The sequence below is a fragment of the Nyctereutes procyonoides genome, unplaced genomic scaffold (genome assembly GCF_905146905.1).
Source record: "Nyctereutes procyonoides isolate TBG_1078 unplaced genomic scaffold, NYPRO_anot_genome, whole genome shotgun sequence".
Classification (NCBI taxonomy): domain Eukaryota; kingdom Metazoa; phylum Chordata; class Mammalia; order Carnivora; family Canidae; genus Nyctereutes; species Nyctereutes procyonoides.
Genome location: NW_026575045.1, coordinates 3,244,329 through 3,269,888, shown reverse-complemented (window position 1 = coordinate 3,269,888; position 25,560 = coordinate 3,244,329). Strand labels below are relative to the sequence as shown.

The window sequence follows — 25,560 nt, the reverse complement described above, 5'->3', positions numbered from 1 at the left end:
TCCAAAATACCAAATGCTGGGCTCTTCCCCTAGAGAGTCTGCTTCAACTGGTTCTGTGTGTGACCTAGGCATTAACGTTTTAAAAGCTTTCCAGGTGATTCTGATATGTAGCCAAGGTTGAGAATCACTAAAATAGTTGGAAGTCTACAAAGGGAATGGGGAATTGAAACTGAGCAAAGTGAAGGAGCCTGAAGTACTAGGTTGAGTCACATGAGGTCGCCATATTTGTAGTCAAAATCTGTCAAATGTTGGTAGTGGTTTAACCTGTTAGATGTTCTCAACTCCCAAACAAAAGCAGTCATGGCAGGTAGCCAACAAAAGGACCCAGGAGAAATCAGGTCAGTCTAACTGAAGCAGAATCCATTATCTCCAACACTAATAATAGAACTGCTGCTGTGATTTTTCCTTTTGTTTTAAAGATTTATTTATTTATTATTTGAGGGAGAGCGAGTGAGTGAGCATGTGCATGTAGTGATGGAGTCAGGGGAGAGGGACAGGGATGGAGAGAGGGAGAATCTCAAGTGGACTCCCAGCTGAGCATGGAGCCTGATGCAGGGCTCAGTCTCACCACACACCCTGAGATCATGACCTAAGCTGAAATCAAGAGTCGGATGTTTGACTGAGCCATCCAGGTGCCCTGCTACTGTGATTTTCAATTGTTTTTCCTCAAGGGCTAGGTTCACAAACTTTTCCTATAAAGGGCCTGATAATAAATACTCTAGACTTTGCAGGCCATGTGTTCTCTATCGCAACTACTCATCTCTGCTACTGTAGTGGGAAACCAGCCACAGACAACATGTTAATAAAAGGGTGTGGCTGTGTCCCAATGAAATTGCATTTACTAAAACAGGCAGTGGGCCAGATTTGGCAGGGGTCATAATTTGCCAACCTCCATTCTATGACAAGCATTTTTCACACAAGTGCTAGAGTAGACTTAATATTTTTGCATGATGGAAACAGCTGGTTAATTGATTCTAGTAAAGTTATACAAATTAGCTATAAAACACACGGAGAGCTTCCATATATCAGTAGCATTTAGGTGACACAACAGATTATTGTTGAGTTCCCTTGGAATAAAGGACTCCCATTTAAGCAGCAATTCCAGGCTTGCAAACAGAGATGGGAGGACCCCCAAAGTATAGAAACTCCTTTCCTCTTCTTATACAATTGGTGATTAGCAAATGTTATTGTATATTTTGCTAAGGCTATCATACCAAAGTGCCATAGAGTGGCGTCTTAACCAACAGCAATTTATTTTTTCATAATTCTAGAATCTAGAAGTTTGAGATCCAGGTGTCGGGCAGGGTTGTTTTCTTCTAGGACCTCTCTCCTTGTTCCGTAGGTGGCTATCTTCTTCCTGTGTCTTCACATGGGCATTCTGTGTGTATCTGTGTCCTAATCTCCTCTTCTTATAAGGACATCAGTATATGAACTCATTTTACCTTAATTACCCCCATTCAAAAGTCTTTATTGTACATACAGTCACATTGTGAAATGCTGGAGGTTAGGACTTCAGCATAGGAATGCAGAGGGAGGCATAGGTTAGCCAGCAGTTATCAAATGCATTACTTTCATGAACAATACACCCACCCAATAAATCCTCTACAATGACTGTAGTATCTCATGTGTAGCATCTTAACAACTTCACCTACTTGGAGATGGGTAGAATGGGAAGGAGTCTATAGCTGAACTCATCCATACTCATTTTATTGCTAAGCAAACACAGACCCTGCAAGATGAATTATTTGACTATTTTCATAGGTAGGTCATGAGACCATGCAGGGCTGCTAACTCACATTCTTTCATGGATTTTCCAAATATGTAGTAAGCACCTTCTACATGTTGGGCATTGGGTTAGACACTGAAGATAAAAGGGGAATCCTGCCCTGGAGTGGTTTAGACATGCTCCAACCCATGAGCCACAGGTAAGTATGTGGCTCTGATGTGCTTGTGAAAAGTGGACAAAATTTGTGGGGGCTGAACACTTGTGGTTTTATTACTAAAAATTTGTAACTAAAGGGGAGTCTTTTTTTTTTTAAATAAGTTCTATGCCCAACATGGGACTTAAAGTCACCACCCATGAGATCCAGATTCATATGCTCCCCTGATTGGGGCACCCATGTACCCCTAAAATGTTAGGGAGTCATGGGGTCTGGGTGGCTCAGTCAGTTAAGCATCTGACTTAGGCTCAGATCCTGATCCTGGAGTCCCAGGATTCAGCCCTGCATCTGGCTCTCTGCTCCATGGGGAGTCTGCTTCACTCACTCTCTCTGCCCCTCCCTCCACTTGTATTCTTTCTCTCTTGCTCACTCTCTCTCTTAAATAAATAAATAAATAAAATCTTTTTAAAAAAGTTTGGGAATCTTTTCAGAAATTTCTGCTTGTAAGTTCTAAGCTTTTCCTTAAAAGACTCTATGGAGTTAATAACAATTTTCAAAACAAGATAAATCAGGCTATGTTAAAGACACACCTGATGTCAGATATGCTAAAACATGAAAAAGGACATTTAGTCTTAAAAAAATTTGGCTTATAAAATAGCAAATCTGAAACAGACCATTTTCTTAGTACTTTTTGGGGGTATCCAAGACAGTGTTGCTCTGTCAGTAATATGAAAATTATATATATGTATAATAGTTAATTATAATATATATTATATATCAATTATAATTAATTATATATAATTTATATTCCATAAATTTGATCTATATCAAATTTATAGAATTTTTGATTCTGCATTGCTTTGAAAGTGCTCCATAAATGTTTGTAGAATAAATGAATAATTTAGACTTTTGGCCAAAAATCTCTTACTTGTTTTCTATTCTCTTTGACTTATATATTTGTGCTCCTTACTTTGCCCTTCACTGTCATTTTGTGGAATTTCCCAACGAAGTGGCATTTATTTATGACTTTCATTCACTACGTTTAACCAGGATACATGTTTCTTAACATCTGTCCCCAAACACAGGCTAAAGATAATTTGTTAACTTGCAAATTCATTTCAGAGAATGCTTTCCAGCAGGAAAACCTCACTATTCTATCTTTCGTATTCCAGTGTCTTTGGGATACTCACGACTCTCTTGGAATTTTATTTGTCTTTGATCTGACAACCTCCATGTGCTTTGTAACTATATACAGGATTAAATACTTCCTCCATCTAAATAGAAATCCCAAAGTACAGAGGTGTAAAGTGACTTGAATAAGCTTTCAGCAAGTTGATCAGAGACTGGTTTAGAACAAGGGACTTCTGGATGGAAATGGTGTTTTGTATTTTGTTTATGAGCTAATCTTTTTTAGCTATAAATTCCCTTTTGATAAGTTGTGTGTAATAGAGCCATATTATTGAAGAGATTCGGACATACTGTAAAATTATCCTTTCCACATATTGTAAAAATCAAACAAAAGATAGATCTGATAGCTAAGTTTAGCTTTAATTACCAATATCTGTAATACAATGATTTTCTGGATTTAAGAAATTCTATTTATAGTGATGGGCTTAATATTTTTCTAATATTCTGTAGATCAGTGGACATTTTCATGAAGAATTATGGGCTCCACAGGAATTGAAATCTATGAGGATTATAATAAGGAAAGCGCAAGGTTTGGGGGAATAAAAGGTTTTTCCTAAGGCAGGGTTTCTAGTGTGGTCCCCTGAGATCAGCTGCATTAGAATCACCTGGAAGCTTGTGAAACATTCCTACTTCAACACCTGACATATGAATCAGAATCCCTGAGAGTGAGGTCAAGAATCTCCGTTTTAAACAAGTTCCCAGTATGTTTCTGATGCCCAAAAAAGTTTGAAAATCACTGGACTATATGAATGTGTTCTAGATTAAAGAGTAAAAGAAAATAAATATAAAAGTAAGCTGAAGATACCTTCAAGAACAAATATTGTCAGGATTCCTTAATGAGCAAGAATTACACCATATTTTAAAAATACAGTGGAAGATTTGGCTTTTGAAAATGACAGGGAAAGATATGGATAAATTACTGGTTATTGGTTGAAAATATACCTGTCTTTTTTTTAATAAATTAAAAAATTTATTTATGATAGTCACAGAGAGAGAGAGAGAGAGAGGGGCAGAGACATAGGCAGAGGGAGAAGCAGGCTCCATGCACTGGGAGCCTGACGTGGGATTCGATCCCGGGTCTCCAGGATCGCGCCCTGGGCCAAAGGCAGGCGCCAAACCGCTGCGCCACCCAGGGATCCCAAAAATATACCACTCTTAAAGGTAAAAGGTCTTTTATGCAAACAAATTTTCCTATACTAATTATTTATATACTATAAAATGTGAAAATAGCCTTGATGAACTTCATAGCAAAAGGTATTTTTCAATAAGATTTTCTGGGATTAAAGCACATTCCTTCAAAATTAAGACACAGCAGGAAATGTACTGTGTAAACCCCAATGAACTGAGTATAAAATTTAGTTCCTGCAATTGTTTGGCTCTGTTAACCTGAGGTTTCATTTTATGGTATCTTTATAAAGAGGGATTTGAACAGAATTATTTATGTAAGTCAGGTATAAATTAATCATTTTATTTCCCTGCCTAAACCAGAGAAATTCAACATTCACTGGCTTCCTATGTCTGTAAGGACACAGTTCAAACTCTTTTTTTTTTTTAAGATTTTATTTATTTATTCATTCATGAGGCACACCCCCCACACACACACACACAGAGAGAGAGAGAGAGAGAGAGAGAGAGAGAGAGAGGCAGAGACATAGGCAGAGGGAGAAGCAGGCTCCATGCAGGGAGCCTGACGTGGGACTCGATCCCAGGACTCCAGGTTCATGCCCGAGGCCAAAGGCAGGCACTAAACCGCTGAGCAACTCAGGGATCCCCCCAGTTCAAACTCTTTGAGGGTGGTTACAGACTTCACTTGCTGGCCCTATATTTTTCCTGGGTCCCTAGGTTTCCCTTTCATTTTCCCCTCACTCTGATCTCACAGACATCACCATTCTTCTTCCCTCTGCCAGGACCCTTCCCTTCCTCTCCCTTCTTCCCTAGCATATCATGAGCACTTAATATATATTGTATCATTACTAATAATGTCATTAATGGGACGCCTGGGTGGCTCAGTGGTTGAACATCTGCCTTTGGCCCAGGGCGTGATCCTGGGGTCCTGGGATTGAGTCCTGCATTGGGCTCCCTGTAGGGAGCCCGCTTCTCCCTTTGCCTATGTCTCTGCATCTCTCTCTGTGTATCTCTCATGAATAAATAAATAAAATCTTAATTACTGACAGTGCAGAAATGTGACACGTTTAAGGTGGTATATTCTCAAGGTAGAGTCCTCAGATCACTCTGAGCAATAGGCTGTAAGGAAGGCTGACAAGGTAAAGGGAAAAATCAAAGATGACCATTTTTGGCTTGGGAAATGAAGAAATGAGGGCTAACTGATGCAAATGAGAATGAGGACAAATGAGAAAAATAGAAGCTTTGAGTGATTATGAGCTTCATCATATTAAATTTAAGAAGTTTATGTGGGGAAGATGTTAACATGGAATAGGGTACAGGAGTCTGGAGTTCTGGAAGGGGGTCAGGGCTAAAGATACAGATGATAATTAAAGCCACAGCAGTAATAAAGTCCCTTGGGAAGAATGATGGAGAGGAAGGAAGAAAGGGCCACTTGGAGGCCAAGAGGAGAAGAGTATCAAACTGTGTTAAAAAGAAACAACAGGTCCAACATGGAGTCACTTATGCTAAGTACCACCAAGACTTAGTAAACCTCATTGCAGTTTCAGCTTCTCCCAGGGGTGAAATTTTAAACCACTCAGTCTGGAATTTCTTGATTAGCACCAGGGAGGTCATCTGCATCATCTGCATGAAGAGACCTCCTGCCTCTCCTCCTAAGGTAAGATAACCTTGCCTGAAACAATTTTCACTAATAACTTCCTTGTCCTGTCACCACTCCCATCACCCACTCCCCACCCCGGCCCATATATGCCTATAAAAGTGGTCTATTTGGCACAATTCCTTGGAGCTCCCTTCTATTTGTTTGAAGAATGTCAGTTAGATCTTTAAATTTGCTTGGTTGAATTTTTGGTCTTTAACTAGAGGAAACCAGTAAGGAAGGAGGGAAACTGAGAGGGTGGTGCCCTAGAGCTAAGAGGAGAAAGGAGTTTAAGAAAGTGGGAGTGTCAATTCTGTTGATGGCTGCCAATAGCTGAAGTAAAATGAGGCCTATGAGCAAGAGCAGAGTTTGCAACATGGAGGCCATCAGAGACATTGACACGGGTGAGCTTGGTGGAGCAGGGGCAATGAAAGTTCACACAACGTGGACTGCAGGAGAAGGCAACATGAGGAAGTGGTGGCCAAGACCATAGAAGATCCCATAAGTAGTTTTGCTGAGAAGAGCAGATAAATGGGGCTGTATGATGGTGATATTACTGCTGGGAGATGTAGACCATATTAATGTGATAAGAATGATTCAGGAGAGAGGAAGACATTATGATACAGGAGAAAGATCCTATCTGCAGGATGAGGCCCTGGAGGGTACAAGGATATAAGCTTGCAGAGGCCAAACAGAAGGGCTGGCCTCTGATTGCAACTGGGAGTGCTTATCCACGTTAAGAGTGCAAGGACCTTGGCACTTGGGTTTTCTAGGAACAGGGTTGGGGTGGGGAGGTGGATGCTTTTATCTTCTCTCTGTCTCTGTCCTAAGCCAGGACATCAAGAATATACTAGAGAATATCATCAAGTGGAATTGCCTGAGTGCCCTCTTGCAGTTTGTCATCATGAATTTAAAGTAAGACAAGTCATTATATTTGGGTATTTTTCTCCAGGAAATTTCAGATATTTCCCTCATCCCGATGGCCCCTCCAACTCCAGCCCTGCTCTAGTTTGGCTTTGTCAGTCCTGCTACAGGCCAATTCTGCAGGAAGGCTGTGCTGCTCCTCCAAGTCTAGATCTAGTGCTCTCTTGTCTCTCTGACCTCAGATATGACTGACTCTACTGTCATTGTCCACTGACTTCATCTGTATCTCCCTCCAGAATGTAAGCTCCCATTTGGCAGGGATTTTCAGCTCTGATGTTCTGAGAACTCTAACCCCAACCTCAAACACAGCCCTTAGCACACAATAGGTGCTAATTGATAAATATGGTCCATAAGGCAGATAGCAGTCTTTCCAATTTTCTCACTTACATCAAGAATTTTTCCATTGAATGTTAATGAAAAATAATTATTGCTTATTTATTACCAAAATATTAAGCTTCTTTAAGATTTATAGTTCAGCCTCATCTTGCTGCAGTTCTCAAAGTTACTATATATAATTATATACAAGGCAACTTTAATTTCCTATTGAGAGAGAGAGAGAGAGAATACAAGCAAGGTGAGGGGCAGAGGGAAAGGGAGAAGCCGACTCCCCATTGAACAGGGAGCCTGATGTAGGGCTCCATCCTGGGACTCCAGGATCATGACCTGAGCTGAAAGCAGATGCTTAACCGACTGAGCCACCCAGGCACCCCAAGGGCAATTTTGTTTTTAAAAAGAGGTTTGCATTTTATCTTTTATTTTTTTTAAAGATTTTATTTTTAAGTAATCCTTACACCCAACATAAAGCTTGAACTCAGCCCTGAGATAAAAAATCTCATGCTCTACTGACTGAGCCTGCCAGGGGCCCCTAAAAAGAGGTTTGCATTTTAGCTGACTTCCTTTCCACTCTGCTCTTTAAAAACAGCAAATAAGGGGGAAAAATTATAATAGTGGAGTTAGAGAAGAAAAACAAGTAATAAGCTTGAAAATATTTTAAGTGTGGTATGAGAGGCCTGCACATCATATTTTATCTACTGTTTTTATTTTTCAGATTAGAAACTAACGAGTTTGAGGGGAAATATGCCCTGTATTTCCCACAAACATTTGTATGAGAAGGGAAAACCCATGAAATAATGACATCTGAGAGTGATTAGAAATATTTTGAGAAGATATAATTTAGATTTAAAGTTAGTTTGAATACAAGGTAAAGATTTAACACAACCAGGGACAGGGGTCTCAGTGTTATTCCCGTCTCCATTGCTAGGTAATAGACATGATTTTTTTCTCTGACTGATCATAAGTCAGTGCTAATCAGTAGGCACTGCAACATTTTACAAAGATGCCAGAATGCGTTTACTCTGTCACGTAATCTTCAAAATATCCTACAACCTTGAGATGTACCTTTATGTCCAATATAAGTGAAAACATACTATAAGTAATATGAAGCTTGGAGAGATTCAGTACAACTTACATTAAGTCATAGAGCTGGGAAAGGGCAGAGTCTGAATTCAATTCAGACCAGTTGGTTGGGCTCCAGGAGTGACTAAACAGGAGAAGCCCCTTGTGATCTCTGCAGTCCCTTCCAGTTATATATAATTTCAAAAGAAACAAAGAAATTTCTCCCTGCACTTCTTTCTCCTCTTGAATTTTTAATCCCATTATCAACTGGGAGACAAATCAGAGTCATCTTGGTATCTCTTCTATTCTCCAGATGTGCACATGCGGACAAAAGCCTTACAAAGAGGAACGCAAAAGGACAACCTTTCCTTTGAGTAGTAAGAAATGCTCTTTCCATTTACTTTACTAGCTTAATCTCTGCTACGGAGAGGAGAATGCCTAAAAACAAAAGACCAGGACAAATAAATGTCTTAGAGATGCTTAGGAAATGGGTGTCAAATGAGTGTATTTGTACATATAACCTAAATCTGCACTATTTTTCATTTAGCTTCCAGTTATTAGGTCACATGCTTGTTGGAGAAGTAAATATTTATTTCAGTTCTGTATAATGCTGGATTCACTCTTGCCATTAATTTATTTTATGAGCTATAATCTGACCTCTACGTTTAACTCTGTAATCAGCAAAGCACATCATTAGATGAACATCTGGCACACGACATGGCATGCATTACTTAATTATGGAAAGCATATGTAATAGCAAACACTGGGATAGTGCGTTACTTCACAAGATTTCATTATAGGAATGAACTCATTGCACAGATGCAAAAAAGGTCTCAGAAAGGTCAGTGACCTGTCAGAATTCAAACTGCTGGTAAGGGGCAGAGTCAGCACCTAGCACGTACATTGGAGAGTTCATGAATACAAAAACACTGTCTTGGGTCACCTGGATGGCTTAGTGGTTGAGCGTCTGCCTTTGGCTCAGGGAGTGATCCTGGGGTCCAGGATCAAGTCTCACAACAGGCTCCCTGCAGGCAGCCTGCTTCTCCCTCTGCCTGTGTCTCTGCCTCTCTCTGTGTGTCTCTCATGAATAAATAAATAAAATCTTAAAAAAAAAATAAAAACTGTCTTAGGGATGATGTATTACTACCTCTCAAAAAGATAATCAGAGAATATTAAACAGTTTTTTAATTCATTCTTTTTTTCCTAGACAGTCCTAGAGCCTAGTGTTGGGGGTAAAAAATCCTTGGCTCTAGAACCACCGGGTGCATCATGCATGTGAGAATACAAAGGCTGAGTTGGACCCCAGTGACTAGAGAAAATTGTAAGGAATCTATGTGAAAGGGCGACTGTAACCCAGGGCAAAGATCCGTGAGCAGAGAGATGGCAGAGCAGTGGAGGCCATCTGTAAAACAGGAAGGTAAATCTCATGGGTGACTCTACTGGGATGCCCTACTCTTGCCTCAACAGATAAATGTCCTCTGGCTCTGCCCTCACAGGCTGACTGGCCTTACATCTGGGTGTTCCTTTGCCCTCTAGCTTCTGGTTGGTTCTGCGAATGAGGGCCCTTGCCAGAGATGGGAGGGATAGAAGTCAAGTCAGTCATTACCCTTGGCCTTCTCCCTGTGGGGTCCCCAAAGGTCAAGGCCCCTCCTGCCCACGGCTCTCCATCTCCATATGACCGTGTACCTCAGGCCTGTACCCATGTGTGTGCACTAGCCCTGTGGTCCTCCTACTCCGCCCCACATCCGTAATAGCAGTACACATTATCCCAGTTCCAGTGCTGCTGGAACCCTAATACGTTCGCAGGATTCCTCCCAGTTGTCACTCTGCTCGTGGTTACCTCGTAAATTATTGAACCTGGTTTGCTGGTTCTTCTTTCTCTAAAGTAAGGATCCTTGGCTCCTTCACATGAAACTCAAGTGGGGCACAAATTACTATCACAAGAAAAGGGTTCTGAATTCACTCCATTTTCTTAGAAGTGTAACTATCATCCACAATCACAAGAGAGAAGCCAAAAGTAAGTAAAATAAGGACACAGCTTTATTTCTCTACAAGGCAGTAAGTACACTGTCATATCAAAGTTCAGTGCCGACCATCTTGCACCAAATATTCGTAAGGCAGCCACTGGCTATCGACCCTAGTCTCTTGACTCCAGCTGCAAACACAGGCTGTATGGCAGTTCTAAGACCATACACCCAGAAACCGGGGGACGCTGATCAAACACATAACCTCTGAATTAAAGAACAGTGAGAGTGAACTCAAAACAAAACACAGGACATCAACAACACAGATCTCCCAAAAAAGAAGTGCAATGCATGCTCTTATAAACCAACGATAACAACAACAAAAAACCAGTAACAACAACAAATGCAAAATCTCCCAAACAACTTTTCCAATGTATTACAAAAGGGGAAAAAAAAGTACATATATATATATAAAAAATAAAAAAGTTTGAAATACTAGTGCATAGTCAATTACCTAACACCAAGTTTCTTTTCTTTCCATCCAAAGCTCTACTGCCCCTCTGATACTAGCAGCATGTCTACAGGCTAAAACCATAGCAGCAAAACACATTTTTCATTTGGCATTTACAAAATTAAATTACTGAATAAAAATATAATTTTTATAAAACTATTTCATACAGTAATAATTTTTAAAGCAAGCTAACAAAAAAACTCATAAAATGGCTTAGTACAATAAATGTACCTCCAATGTTATTAACCATAAATGAGCATTTACAATCTTGATTAATGATCCCATGGTATTAAGCCAACATTTACAGTAATGCATTGTGTTTAGTGGTTGAGAAAAGTGAAATATTGGAGTACCTTTTTGTGTGTAAAATTTCAAAAACCTCATCACAGGAAAAAAATACTGGTCCGTTGGATCCTCTAAAATACAGATAATTCATTTTATGTTTAAAAAAATCTGCATTAGGATATTAACAACTGACTACAATTCATTACCTAATAATTTAGGTAAGACTGTTTTTATTTATTTATTTTTAAAAAATCCTTTTAGTTGGGTGAAATCCGGGATTTCATCCACCTAAATGCACTTGGTGCTGCTCTCAACTGTTGTACCACAACAAAAATAGGCTCTTCTCCCATTCATGAAAAGTTTCATGTAGAGGAATGATATATCCCAAGTCAATCTGAAGTGTTCTGAAAACCATAATGCTTGTTGAGAAACGTCTCACATGACCAGAGTCCGGGTTGAGAAGGCATTCACATATTTCCGAGCCTGACCAGAGGCCGTCATCTGATCTTCCATCTTTCCACAGGATGCAGCTTCCCAGGCGCCTCCACAAGGCTAATGGGGAACAAGAGGCCAACACTGAGGTTAGAACAGGAGACCCCTACTTCAGCCCCCAAAGGATTCCCAATCCCAGCAAAGCCAGCAGAGGGAATTCTGATGTTCGGATGGCGGGGGTAGATGCCAGGGAGCTTGTGTCAGATAACGTCTGAGTTCTCTGACACCCTGGACTCCAGCGTTCTGAAGTCATATTAACAACCAGAAATCATCTATTGCCGAGAGAGGAAAACCCACTTCAAATAAGATCACAAGCTACAGCTGCATCTTCACCCTTGAGTACCTTTTGTAGATTAGGGTGATTTTTACAAAATTGGAGACAGGAATGGGCATGATCCTGCCAATAGCTAAGGCGTCCCAGGCCATTTATTCACTCTGCAAACTGGTGAGCGCTTTGGTCCTCTGATTGGGAGAAGCTCTCCCGGGTGCTGGGATTGACTCACACCTACCAAACACGCTATGGTATATATTCTGTATTCTCAATGAAGCGTCGATTAATGTAGAAATCCTGTTGACTGGGATCGCCATGCTGGAAGATATGGATGAGCTAATACCTGCCAGGTGGCATTGCTGTCTGGGCCCGGGGTTTGACACATCACAGTCACCACCTCACTGACACAGCACACCCTGAGGGGGAGGTTCCCTCTCTCTTCAACAGAGATTTGGAGAGTGGCCATAACCTGCTCACAGCCACTCTGAGGGCGAGGAGCGGAGTGGCTTTCAACCCACGTCTGTCTTCTGCACCATCCGAGGCCCTGCCTTGCTTCCAGCGGAAATATGTACTGTTTTGCTCTACCTCATTCCCAAAGGATTTATGATGCTCACAAAATAAACACGAGGTAACAGGGATGAAACAGTGGACGAGTCAGGGTCATGGGTAAATATGGGAAAAATAAATAACATGCTCAAGGGGTGATATTTGTCTGTAAAAAGTTTGTCACGAAGTACAGCGTGCCAGCTAAGTGTAAGCCACAAGCCTATCCAGAAACTCTCTAGCAACTGGTATAAAGGGGGACACAGAAACACAAACAGATGGAAGATGTGGGGTCTGTAAGCTCAAAACCAAACCAGTGGTTTAGTAAAACCACAACTATTCCTCGTAATAGTTGGGTAAACCCAAGAGAGATTTTTTCCACGGGACAAAAGAAGCCGGGAAGGGCCTCTGCTTTCTAGAGCCTCCAATGTCCTGTAGGGGACAAAGTGAAGACACACGAAGCAGGTGGGGTGACAACAGACAGTGTGGGAGGTTAGTGGGGCCTACCCAGGTGCGGGGGGGGGGGGGGGAGTGTGGGGGGGTGGCCCACCGAGGCATTGCCAGGGAAAGGGAAGGAAAGGTGGATTCAAGTGGGCAGCCGAGAAAGGGGGAGTGTACCCGGGGTGGAGAAGGAGCACAAGAGAACCAGCGAGCCGCAACGTGTCCACCACTTGCAGGAGGGACTGCGAGACAGGAAGAGAGCTGCTGGGACTCTAGCGGCGTCAGCAGGTGCCAGCCGCGCTTTCAGCGGTCAGCGGCCGCACGTCTCTGGTCTGGTGGGATTCTCGCTCCGCACCTGAGGCACCGAGCCTGGGGCACCGAGCCTGGGGCCCTGTCTCACGGGCTGGGCTGGCCGGCGGGGGCGGAACACCCTCGAGGTCTCCAGCCAAGGAGTGAGGGGGCCGGGCTGCGCGCAGGCCCTCGTGAGTGCAGGCCGCTCCCTTCCTTGGTGTCCTTCACAGGGAGCTCGGAGGGCTCCCCAGCGAGGTGCTGGATTGCAGGAAGGAGCGTTCGGGCGGCGAGGCCAAAGTCATCAGGCCGCTAGCAGAGAGGAATCGTTCTGAGGGAACGTGGCGTTTGTATGGTGATGGGGTGTCCCAGCCCGCTGGCCGGGGCCACGTTTCCGGGGCAGAAGGCTCACGGGGCCGTTTCTAACTCGGGCGCTTTCACAGGACACAGAGCGGGTCTCCGGCCTCCATCCGCCGGGCGCCTCACGCTAACGCAGGGGCCACTGTCCAAGCGCGCACGTTTGCTCTGAAGGCTCAGAGGCTCAACCCGCGACGCGAAATACTACACAGCAAGATGGACTGTCATCGTATTTTCCTGGAGCCGTGTATCACAAAGATGACAGGCACTTGTTTGGGGCCGACTTCTGCCACCGGGTCACACTGAATCATTTCCTAAACAAAATCACCAGGGTGGTTACAGTATTCTTGGAGATCATTCGGAATCAACGATGTTTCTCCGGGTTTAAGCAAGCAGGTTAAATATGCATATTTCTCTGGTGTATCTCTGTCCATACAGATTCTGTATTTCAGTTAAGTTGGTTGCTTGCATGTTGTTGCTGAAGTTTTCAGTGCTGCACTGAAACACCAAATTGATGCGTGAAACCCAATTAAAGAAACAAAAGTTGATGTTGCCATTTCAATTGCTGAGCTGGCACCCGTTGTCACTGTAGCAGTGTGACCTATGACTACTCGAGAGTGAGGAGGCAGCTGTGGGATATCTGTGCCGCACCCGCCTACAAAGGACCGTGCCAGTGCTCAGAACCCATGGTGCACGTGGGTCAAAGTGCACAGATCTTAAAAACAAGTGACTAAAGAGGTAGCAGAAGGAAATCCCTTCGTACACTAATATCTTCTAGGTAAATCCCAAATCACATAAAAGATACATAGAAAACCCAAGGATACCTATTTTGAGAAAATCCATACAAACGGAGGGGAAAGGGGAATGAGGGGAGCGAGGTTGGAGATAAAAGCGTGAAGCAGGGACAAATGTTTCTATTCTTCTCTGGTTAAGACTTTCCCTACTTAGCTGTACGTCAATTAATATTGGCTTAATTTTCTAAAAGTGCAAATTGCTTAAAATGCTATGTAGAAACAATCTCCTGCCTGCTTTTAGCACATCTCTTGGTAAATGTCAAGTTCTGCCCCTTTGGCCACACAGTACTTAAGTTAATTCAGGATTCCCAAAGTCTGTTCAGGAGAGAATACTGAGTATTATCAGTTTCACATATTCTTCTTCTTCTTTTTTTTTTAATCTATTTATGATAGTCACACTCACACACACACACACACACACACACACAGAGGCAGAGACACACACAGGCAGAGGGAGAAGCAGGCTCCATGCACCGGGAGCCCGACGTGGGACTCGATCCCGCATCTCCAGGATCGCGCCCTGGGCCAAAGGCAGGCGCCAAACCGCTGCGCCACCCAGGGATCCCAGTTTCACATATTCTTAATTTGAAATTCGGCTGTGTTCTCATTGGATCTCCCACATGGCTCACCACTAGATTCATGCCTGGCTTTTTCTCCAGGGCAGATATTGAAAACAAGATCAATATAAAAAAGATACCATATATTTTTAATTAGTATTTTTAGTAAACTCTTCAAACAATCAGCTTTTCCTAAGTCAAAACAGAATTTTCTAGGAAACAGATTGAAACATCTAGGAAACAGATGCATCTCAATTTTCTAGGAAACAGAGCATCTCAAAGGCCTATAAGCCCCGAAGCTCAGAGCCTAGGAAGGGCAAGACATTTGGAACACCTGAATCCCCCAAGTGCAGACAAATGCCAGTAAAAACCACTGTGTATAGAACAAAAAGGGCAGCAGGTGAGCATGAATGGTGCACGGTGCACGGTGTGAGTACTTCTTGCAACAATAAATGAAAAACCTGATCAGAGCAGACACAGACCTACAGGGTTAGTTAGGGAAGAGCAGAAGGTCAAGTACTCAGATAAGAGAAGAGGTGCTCAGGTCCAACAGCTGAAATGACAGCGGCCTCCTTTTTTGCTAGTTCCTTCTCTCTCTTTACCTTGAAGCCCTGGAGCCTTTGGGCAACTTTTCAAGCAGACAGAATAGTTTTGACAAAGGGGGATTAAATGTCCCTGTGCTAGGCAAATATTTTTTAATACTGTCATATGGATCTTTGTGCCTTCTTATTCCTTCTTAAATTTTAGTTTCATTTACACTCAAGAACTGATAAGAATTATGTATTTCTGCACAAGAATTCTTGTGCTAATGCAGACCTGTCACTTGAGCCTAATTCATTTCAACATTAATAATCCTACTGCACATCCTCCTTCTCTTGCCTGAGAGTCACCTTGTTTATCCTGTAATATGCCTGTAACTGGCCCCAGGCAGAAGTGAACTGTAAACAGACTGTCAAAGCTTTAACTGGGATATCCTGCTAAGGCATTTTAAATAAATACTTGGATCCTTTGTGGAAAACAGAAGAACTAAAATGAGACAAGATCATGTCCACAGGTGGTTTTCTGTCAGAATTAGATTATTTTCACATTTTCATTTAGAATATCGTTTTTTTCATCATGCTGAACAACTGCTATTATCACTATTGTCATACTGCAACTTCACACAATAGCTGATGTCAAAAACCGTGGCAAAGTATGTGCTTCCCAAGTTGTAGACCTAATAAAAAAATTTGTATCAGTCACAAAAATAATGATTTTGTAAAACCAAAACAGCTCATGAGATAGAACTGTATTTTTCTTTTGTTCTGTTTTTAAATAATAAATATAAATGAATGGTGTCCTAACGAGTAAGAATGATTTTTCTATTTAACCCATGTGAAGAAAATACTTGCTCTGGACTAAAATTCTAAAAGTCAGAATTCCTTCCCAAAAGGCCATCTCTTTTAAAGATGTATCAATTTTACAAGAGAGAAGGTAAAAATCTTGAAAACTGTTAAATCTTGAAAGTCAGGGATAGACCTGAGATAAAATGTCACTTAGGTAAGGTCAATAGCCAACTTCTCTCACTCATGAATGTCTCTTTCTGTCTGCACAAAACAGTGAAGTGACCCCAACTTCAGAGTTTTTAAGTTCTCATAGAAAGAGCCTTCAAAGTTAGGGAATTATAGGTCCGGACAGTGGTTGGAAGTTGCCTCACCCACCAGGGCCTCCACTGCGCACCCAAGCTTAAGTTAACTATTGATTATGTGGATAGACTTCTCCTCAGCTTGGAGTTTGTCCTAGATGTTTCCAGAAGTCACTCTCCACCTTACATGTTTATAGATTTTACAAAGAGTTGATATTCTGTAACCTAGGGTGTCACAATTTTTGGAAGAATAGCCCTTTTCTTAGTCACGTATTATTTCAGACTATTAAGATTAAGACAAGTGCCAAACTGCTCTCAAGCAATTCTATTCTTTGCTGACCCAAGGAAGAGTCAGTATCTTAGTGTTTGTCAAGGCGAACCAAACAAAAAATCCACATCATGTAATGTCTGGGGCAGAGCCCTCTAAATTTGAGCTTGATATCCTTTCTTCCTTCCAATTTGGTCTTTCCTGTGTCAACCCAAAAGCTGTGCACAGCAAACTTGCTTAATTTAGAACATATATATAAAAGCAGGTCGCTGAAATATGACCAACGGCCATGTGAATTCTTGCTGGGGCAAGTGGAAAAAAGTGACCCAAGGGAGAAGCAAATGAGTACAGAGGTATCCCAGGGAGCATGTCAAAAACAGCACATGACATTAGGAAATGCCCTGAAAGACCTAAGGCACATGTAGACAGATTGTTTTCCAGGTCTGTTGACATGCCAACACAAGCAGTAGAAAAATAGAGAAAACTAGTCAATCAGTTGTTTCATCTCCATCACGCCAAAGGTAGATCTGACTACCTTTATTTCAGGAATCAGTTGAGTCAGCTATCTCTTTGGGTGACCCACTGACACAGTTCTGCAAGAGTGGAACAGGGAATGAGAGCGTGCTAGAGGAAATAGTACACCACAGGGCAAAATGCCCTGGCTGTAGGTGAGGCCTCCTTGCCTGTCTTTCTGACAGAGACTATGCACAGCCTTTGCCTCATACTAGATACCACCAATGGACATGGGCACCTGTGCTGCCATTTTGAGAGCAATATTATGCCTGTTTCATCTTCCTACCAAACCTGTATGATGAGGGGAAGACATACTATACTCCTCAATTCATGGATGAGAGCATTTTGGTCTGAAGAGGTTAATGGATTGAGATCACACAATCAAAAAATGGTGGAGTCTAGACTAGAACCCAGGTTCCTATTGTCTGCATGCTGGTTTATTGTGCTTTTCAGATGCCGATCATACAAAAAGCGTTTATCCTATTTTTTTTAAAAAAATTCATTAACAATTTATAGAAAGATAGAAGCAATCAAAAACGCATAGAACTGAAAAAGTGAGTCTCATCTTCTTGCAATAATATTTTAAGATTCTTCAATGTTGTGCAAATATGTTTCAATAATAAGGGCCTGGGAAATTCACTTAAATTAAATTCACTGTTTTACAAAAGTAAGGCCATGACAAGCCAAGTCAGGAAATTAAAATTTAAGGCTGTCATTCTGTGGTTAGAAAAAAAAGAGGAAAGTGAGTGAGTAAAAAAGCATATGAACACATCTTTTACATTTGGGTTTTAAATAGGAATGAATGGAAATTATAATTTAAGAGAAAAATACAGAAGTTCAGAAGGCTTATAACTTATGGACAGTTTCGGATCTGCCAATGAAAATGTCTACCTCCAGAAATGTGTATTAGCATAATATGTTTATTTCCTTTGAAATACACATTGAGGGAAACAGGCAGCTCTTTCCTCCTTGCTGAGAAGGGAGCTTTGCGTCTATATGGGTGTGTGTGTGTCTGCCTCAGCCTCTATTAGGGTAATTTTTGAATAGTGTTCCACCATGAATCTCTTTCCTGTCCCAAACTGCAAGCTTTCTAAGCTAAATTTTATTTCCCTAAATTTGATAATTTTATATTTTTCTAGACTCCATCCACTACCCCACACAACATGGGACAAAATGGTACAAAATTGTCCAACGTGAAAATCACATATTCTGAGCTACATGAAAGACACAAATATCAAAAATGTCTCAGAACATTTTTATTATAGGAGTCTCTGTTTAATGTTACAACTTATAATTAAGGCACCTTTAAAAAGAAAAAAGAAATCCAACAATTTTAAGATTGTGCAGCTGTCACAAATTCCTTTTGGAAGAAGACAGAGCATAAATAATTTTAAAAACAAATAGAGCATTATTTATGCATAATGGCTCATATAGCCTCTATGTAAGTGTTATAGTTTATGGACTGTAATTCAGAGTTCTGAGTTGTTAAAACTCACTGCTTCTCAATGACACCCCACATAACAAACACATGGACATACTTAGCACCCTGGTTTTGGTCTCTACATACTGTTTCCCATTGAAAGGGTCAGAGATCTTTGGGGAAGAGGTTAATTCCAGGACGAGAGGAGGGAAATGTGACATTAAGTTAAAGCAATGCAAATTCAAATGAATTTGAAAATTTTGTTCCTCAGTGGCACAGCCACATTTCAAGTGCTCTAGCCACATACGACCAGTGGTCATCACATTAGACAGCAGCATACTGGGCTTTTCCATAACGGTAGTTCTATTGGACAACACTGGTCTAGGATTAAAAGAGATTTAAGAGACTGAACAACAAAATGCATTGTGTTTCATTTCTGATCAAACAAAAAGATTCTTTTTTGGATTGATGGGGAAACTTAAATGCAGCCTGAGAATTAGAATATTAAGGAATTACTGTAAATAACAATGTGTGATGACAGTATTAGGTCATATATAAAAGCACCTTTATTTTTAGAGATACATCTGAAAGTACATAGATGAATAAATATAATTGTGTCTGGAATTTTAACACACTTCATAAAAAACAGATGAAGTATATATGGCAAAATGTTAATAACTTAAATCTAAATCGTGGAATATTTTCTATACTTCTATGTCTGTTTGAAATTTGTCATAATAAAATCTTAAACTCATAGATTCTTGCATTTCTAGTTTTAGAATATCAAATGTAATTTACACATATTTACATATATGCATGTTCTTTTCTATGTACATCAGAAGCTAGAACCATAAAGGTCCTCAAAAATAGTAATTGGGGCTCTGTCTAAAGTGTCATTGTCATAATTAAGTCAGGTTGATTAAAATTGAAATGAGAGAACATAGAATTACCATAGTCTTCAATAAACTGTTCTTGTGGGCAGCCCAGGTGGCTCGGCGGTTTAGCACCGCCTTTGGCCTAGGGTGTGATCCTGGAGACCCAGGATCGAGTCCCATGGCGCGCTCCCTGCATGGAGCCTGCTTTCTCCCTCTGCCTGTGTCTTTGCCTCTCTCTCTCTCTCTCTCTCTGTGTGTGTCTTTCATGAATAAATAAAATCTTAAAAAAATAAAAATAAACTGTTCTTGTACCTAAGTTATTTAGACACCTGGATGGATAGACAATTAATTGCCCTATACAAGTGGGAGATATTTTATATTTTAGAAGTGTCAAAATTCTGAAATATTTTAGGAACCATATTTAGTTGTTTTAATTAAAAGCACTATGATAAAAATATCTAGATTGTTTGGCTAAAATCCCATTCAATATTTGATTTCATATAAGTACAAAGTATAAAAGTTAGAGGTTATATAAAATACTCTTAAATTGAAAAGCCGGATTATGTAAGAAATGCATTTATTCAGTAATACTATTCATGAACGATCTGCCTAAGTCAGTGAAATTGAATTATCAGTGGAAATACATGATAAAGTATTATGTTCTAAACAAAATTACCAAACTGCATAAAAACCTGTGTAAATATTGTTGAATCAGGATTATATGAAATATAAACAGAATGTTTAAATATTTAGATTAAAAATATTTAGATTCATTTGATGCATTTTCCAGTATTTACCACAGAAGTTTAAAAGATTTTAGAAATCACATAGTGGAAATACTTGGTGTGTACTTTTCATTAATTTAATGAATATTTCTTAAAATGAATTAGTTACCTATTATAGAAGGTTATTAAGACATATTTAAGCAGTATAAGTCAGTTAACCATTTAGTGCAGATAGAAACACTGACTCTAAAATAAATTTTTGGATCTTAGTTATTTCATTTAATGGAATTGACAAATCCTGCCTTCACCACATGATGTTATGGCTTTAATCCCAATATGCAGACATTAGAATCTGTAGAGTGCCATATATAACTCCTTTATATAGTAGAAAATATAGATTAATAAAAAAGAGGGTTACTACTTAATTCTGAGTTTCAAAGATAACTAATATTTCCATTAAATAATGTTTAAGTAAGTATGTTGACAATAAAGTTCCATCATTTTTTAAAAAATGCACTGACAACTTGCCAATTTCATGTAACGTACATTTTATATCAGTACCATGTTCAGCTCTAATGGTTTTGGCCAAACACTATTTGGTTACGCCAAAAGCTTTTAGGATTCAGTTTTAGCAAAGTAATTAGGGGTTTTCAACTCATGTAATGACAACTACTTACACCATGAAAACTGTCCTCAAATATACTTATATGTTTGCTCTTTGAAATTCAGAATGCCTTTTTTCTATACTACTGTAAATATAGGTTGAATTCCAGACTAGGTTATAAAATATATGTAAGGTCTACTCTAGTTTACTGTACTATCAGCGATAGTCAAGTTCTATGCTCTAGAAACCCGGGGCCAAGTATTTAGGAAGGAAGAGGGAAAGAAAAACAAAGAAAGCACTGCCCTTCTGGACCCAAGATCAGAGCTAGATAAAACTTTGAAAAGGCTGATCTTTGCCTTGACATCTGTCTAACCTGCATCCTGTGTCCCCCTTCTGCCTCGATGCGAGTTTATTCTCCTGTCCCAATTCTTGGTGATGCACAGGCCACCTACCCAGGCCTGACGGACTCAAGAACACTCCAAAATACCCCCCAAACACCAGCTTTTTCCTCTTCCATGTTCTACACTCCAGGCAACCGTCAATCTCACACCAAAGCAGTTGGATCCGATAGAGGCCACAGGAAAGGAATTGGATCAAGAAACAAAATGTGCCTACGGGGCGGCCTGGGTGGCTCAGTGGTTTAGCTCCGCTTTTGACCTAGGGCGTGATCCTAGTGACCCAGGATCAAGTCCCACGTCGAGCTCCCTGCTTCTCCCTTTGGCTGTGTCTCTGCCTCTCTCTCTGTGTCTCTCATGAATAAATAAATAAAATTAAAACAAAACAAAACAAAACAAAATGTGCCTACAGCCCTTCTAGCTGTATTTGTATTATCTAAAAAATAATACTAGGTATCACAAATACTTAAAAAGGGGAAGTTTTAAGATTCTCACAATTTGGGGGGAGAAAGCCTACCACAATGATGGGGAAGCCCTTAAGAGAGAGAGAAAAAAGACAAGTTCTCAAAGCACACCATCCTGTCACAGGGCCTTTAACTCTCAGTACAAATAGCAACTTGCTGTTCTGAGTCCAGGTTCTCTATATGATCTGGAGTTTATGAAGTCTCCCTCAGTGTGCCTCAGAGGGATGGAGGGGAGGGCTCTACAGATGGCTGGGTATTGGGCTATTTAACATAGGGAACTGCTTTAAATAATTTAGGGGAGTAAATTTGCATTCTTATTTATACATTTGGCTCAGGATTAATCTGAAATTTGCTGTATTTCATCAACATACACCTACTCAGAGTTATAAGGGAAATCTCTCTTGATATAAAACCCAGTAGCAGATGGTCAACTATGGCTTAGCCACACCACACTGGCAGCTGAATTTCTTATTCTGATAGTTAAATATATTGTAATCATTTTCCAACTAGCTCATTTGAAACATCATCTAAAATCCGAACAGCACCTCAGTTTTGATGGCTTACTAATTAAGTGTAAAAAACAAAAATTTTAAAACAAAAAAAGAACTATACCAATAAACTTTTTATAAAATATTTAAGAGCAAAAGAGGGAGATACTGCCATGTGTAATCCATGATCTTGCCCCCAGTCACAGCAGGAAATGTTTCACTTCATCATGCTTTGAAAACCTGCTCTAATGAAAACTTCTGGTGCATCTCATGTGAGCAGCAATAAGGAAAGTTAGCAGATTTTCAGACATCAAGAGTTGCTAAACTCCTCTATAACTCAAGTCTTAAAAAAAAAAAAAAAAAAAAAAAAAAAACAAAACCCTCCAGATGACAGTGTTTTGCGAATGGCTCTTAAGACACCAATGTTGGAATAGTAATTACCTGTAAGGGACTCGCCAGGGACCTGTTTTTAGGTACCGTAAATGCTTTGAGAACATTGTCTTCATCTTCTGATACTGGCGTCATTAAAACGGAACTTGTAAGAATATTCTAAAGGGTAAGAACAATTTGAAATTTAAATGAGCCTGGAGAATATGAGAGCTGACACAATTTTGATACCATAGACAGGAGATTATTATGAAGTGATACACATGAGCAGGAACAACGCAGGGATCTGCCAGAAACTCTTCTTGCTGAGCTTACGAAAGACCTTACCTATGCACCAACCCTAATCCCATTGTGGCAAACATCACTAAAACAAAAAGCTTTGGGGCCTGACACAGTTCTAGGTAGGAGATGGGCACTCAAAAAAACATCTGTTAAAGGGATTAATAAATCCATGCTTTTAAGAACAAGAGATTGGGGTGCCTGGGTGGCTCAGTCAGTTAAGCATCTTACTCTTGATTTCAGCTCAGGTCATGAGATCAAGCCCTGATTTGGGCTCTGAAGCTCAGTAGGGAGTCTGCTTGGGATTTTCTCTCTCCCTTTCCCTCTACCCTTCTCTCCATTCATGCTCTCTCTAAAGTAGATAAATAAATCTTTAAAAAAAATGAAAATGAAAGACTTACTTAACTCTAGTTGGAGAACTATTTATTTTGTATATTGGTATCAAAATATTCTAGAGCTACAAATCCATGGCAGCATAGTATAATGGTTAAAAGAATGGAATTTAGAACTAGACTTTCTGAGTTTTAACCCAGAGTCACTACTTATTAGGTATATAATATTAACCAAGTGAGTATGCCTCACTATGCCTGTTTCCCAGTTGGTATAATGGCAATGATAATGTTACCAACCTTGCACAGCTGTTGTGAGGATTCAATGAGGTAATGCATCTAAAGCTCTTAAAATAGTACTTACCACTTAGTACATATTGAATAAAAATTAACAATTGTTATTAGCTCTGATTCTCCATAAAGGACAACCATTCATCAATTGCAAACTTTAAAAATGGTGGTCACTAAGTGCTAAAGAGAAAGGAGCTATCAAGCCATGACAAGACATCACGGAAACATAAGTACATATTACTAAGTGAAAGAAGGCTACACACTGTATGATTTTAATTATATGAAATCTGGGAAAAAGCAAAACTATAGAGAGAGTAAAAAGATCACTGGCTGCCAGGGGTTGGCAGGGGTAGAGATGGCGGTGGAGGGATGACAAGGTGGACCACAGAGAATTTTTAGGACAGTGAAACTACTCTGTGTGATACTACAATGGTGGACTTATGTCATAAATTTGTCCAAGCCCATAAAATGTACAGCCTCAACAGCATACCCTAATATAAACTATGGACTTTGGGTGATGAAGTGTCAGCACTGTTAGCTCATCCATTTTAACAAATGTCCCACTCGAGTGGGGAATGTGGACAATGGGAGGGCTACACATATGTGGGGGCAGGAGTATGTGGAAAATCTCTGTATCTTCTGCTTAACTTTTCTGTGAACCCAAAACTGCTCTAAAAAATAAGGTTATTTTAAAAAAATGGTGGCAACCAAAGTAATGCGTAACAGGAATGATAAAGGGCATCTACCATAGACAGGGACTGGCATTATGCTAGATGCTGCATAAAACCAAACAGGAGACAATATAGCAAGGAAGAAATAACTACTTTTGGAAGACAAGAAAATTAAAAGAAAATGTAAAATTAACATTCTTCTTTCATGGAAGTACATATTTTCATGCAGCAGATTTTTTAAGTGGTAAGGACTCTCAAATCATAAGAAAATAAATAACAAAAAAAATCTGCATGGAAAATAATCTATTTCTAATACATAAAATTTCTATATTCAACATTAATCATAAGGAAATAGTCATGTAACAGAATATTTAGAAATACGATGCATTAAATAGTGCTAAAACCCCTTTAGCCTCACATACCATGCAGAAAATTCTGTGAGGCACTAAGACCTCATAACATGGGCATGTACTTACTGGCACATCTGCCACAGGTGATGCCTGTGTGAACAGCTGAGTGTTCAGACTCTCCCCTTCCCAGTGGTTGGAGCAGAAGAAGTTTCCTGCTTTATCCGTTGGAGATTCCACCTAAAAGCAAACAGAAAGTGCGCTGTTGTTTCTAGAATTAGAACTTCCCATGGAACACCAACACTTATATATATAGAGTAAATTTCTATGAGTAATATCTAAGGATTTAATGTATAACATGATAACTATAGTTGGTAACACTGTATTGTATAACTGAAATTTGCTAAGAGAGCAGAACTTAAATGTTCTCACAAAAAATTTTAAAAAGGCCAACATATGAAGTATTGGATGCATCCATTAAACTTAGTGAGGGAGAATCCCTCCACAATATATATGTATATCAAATCATCATGCTGTACACTTTAAATACCTTACAATTTTGTCAATAATATCTCAATAAAGCTGGAGAAAAAGAGTAAATTTCTGGTCAGTCTGTTAAACATTTATCCTTATATGAAAAAAAAATTCCAGAGGCACTCTATCTACTTTTTGGAAATGCTTCTTGCCACTCAAGCTAGAATTTTGATCCTTGCAAGTCAGTCTTTTTCTTTTATAAGTTAGATACTATTATTTTAATTTAAATTTTAATTCTCCATGAAATCTGAAAATTAAAAATCTATCCATTTGTGTATTAGTGATAAAAAAAGTACAGTAAAGGGGCGCCTGCATGGCTCAAATGGTTGAGCATCTGTCCTTTGATCTCATCTGATGTCTTGATCTCAGGGTTGTGAGTTCAAGCCTTGTATTGGACTCCATAGTGGGCGTGGAGCCTACTTAAAAACAAACAAAACAAAAAGTACAGTAAACAGCCATGCTCTTTTTTCCTTTCTGATATATTTTCTGTTCAAACATGAAGTAGGTAGAAGTGGCCTGGCTTCCCAAATGTAAGGTCACATGCCTCCTATACAGTTTGGCAGTACCTCTTAGCTGCATCTTGTAGGAAAATCTTGTATAAAAAGTGGTGTTGTTACATAGTTCTGATGCCAGACATATAAAGCTGCCCACAAGGAACAGAGGCAGCACAATTCACATCTTACTCCTTCCAAAGG

At 39.9% G+C, this 25,560-nt stretch overlaps 1 protein-coding gene across 2 annotated transcripts in view; it reads right to left on the bottom strand.

The window, feature by feature from the left end:
* Window positions 1-10,166: 10,166 nt before the first annotated feature.
* The window catches only part of MYB (MYB proto-oncogene, transcription factor), a 34,070-nt gene continuing 18,676 nt past the window's right edge, over window positions 10,167-25,560 (bottom strand). For both annotated transcript variants that reach the window (XM_055324732.1, XM_055324733.1), the window contains 3 exons: window positions 24,461-24,571; window positions 22,469-22,576; window positions 10,167-11,460 (listed from right to left, as the gene is read on the bottom strand). In XM_055324732.1, the coding sequence (XP_055180707.1) occupies window positions 11,344-11,460; window positions 22,469-22,576; window positions 24,461-24,571 (336 nt within the window). In that variant the 3' untranslated portion in view covers window positions 10,167-11,343. The remainder of the gene's footprint in view (window positions 11,461-22,468; window positions 22,577-24,460; window positions 24,572-25,560) is intronic.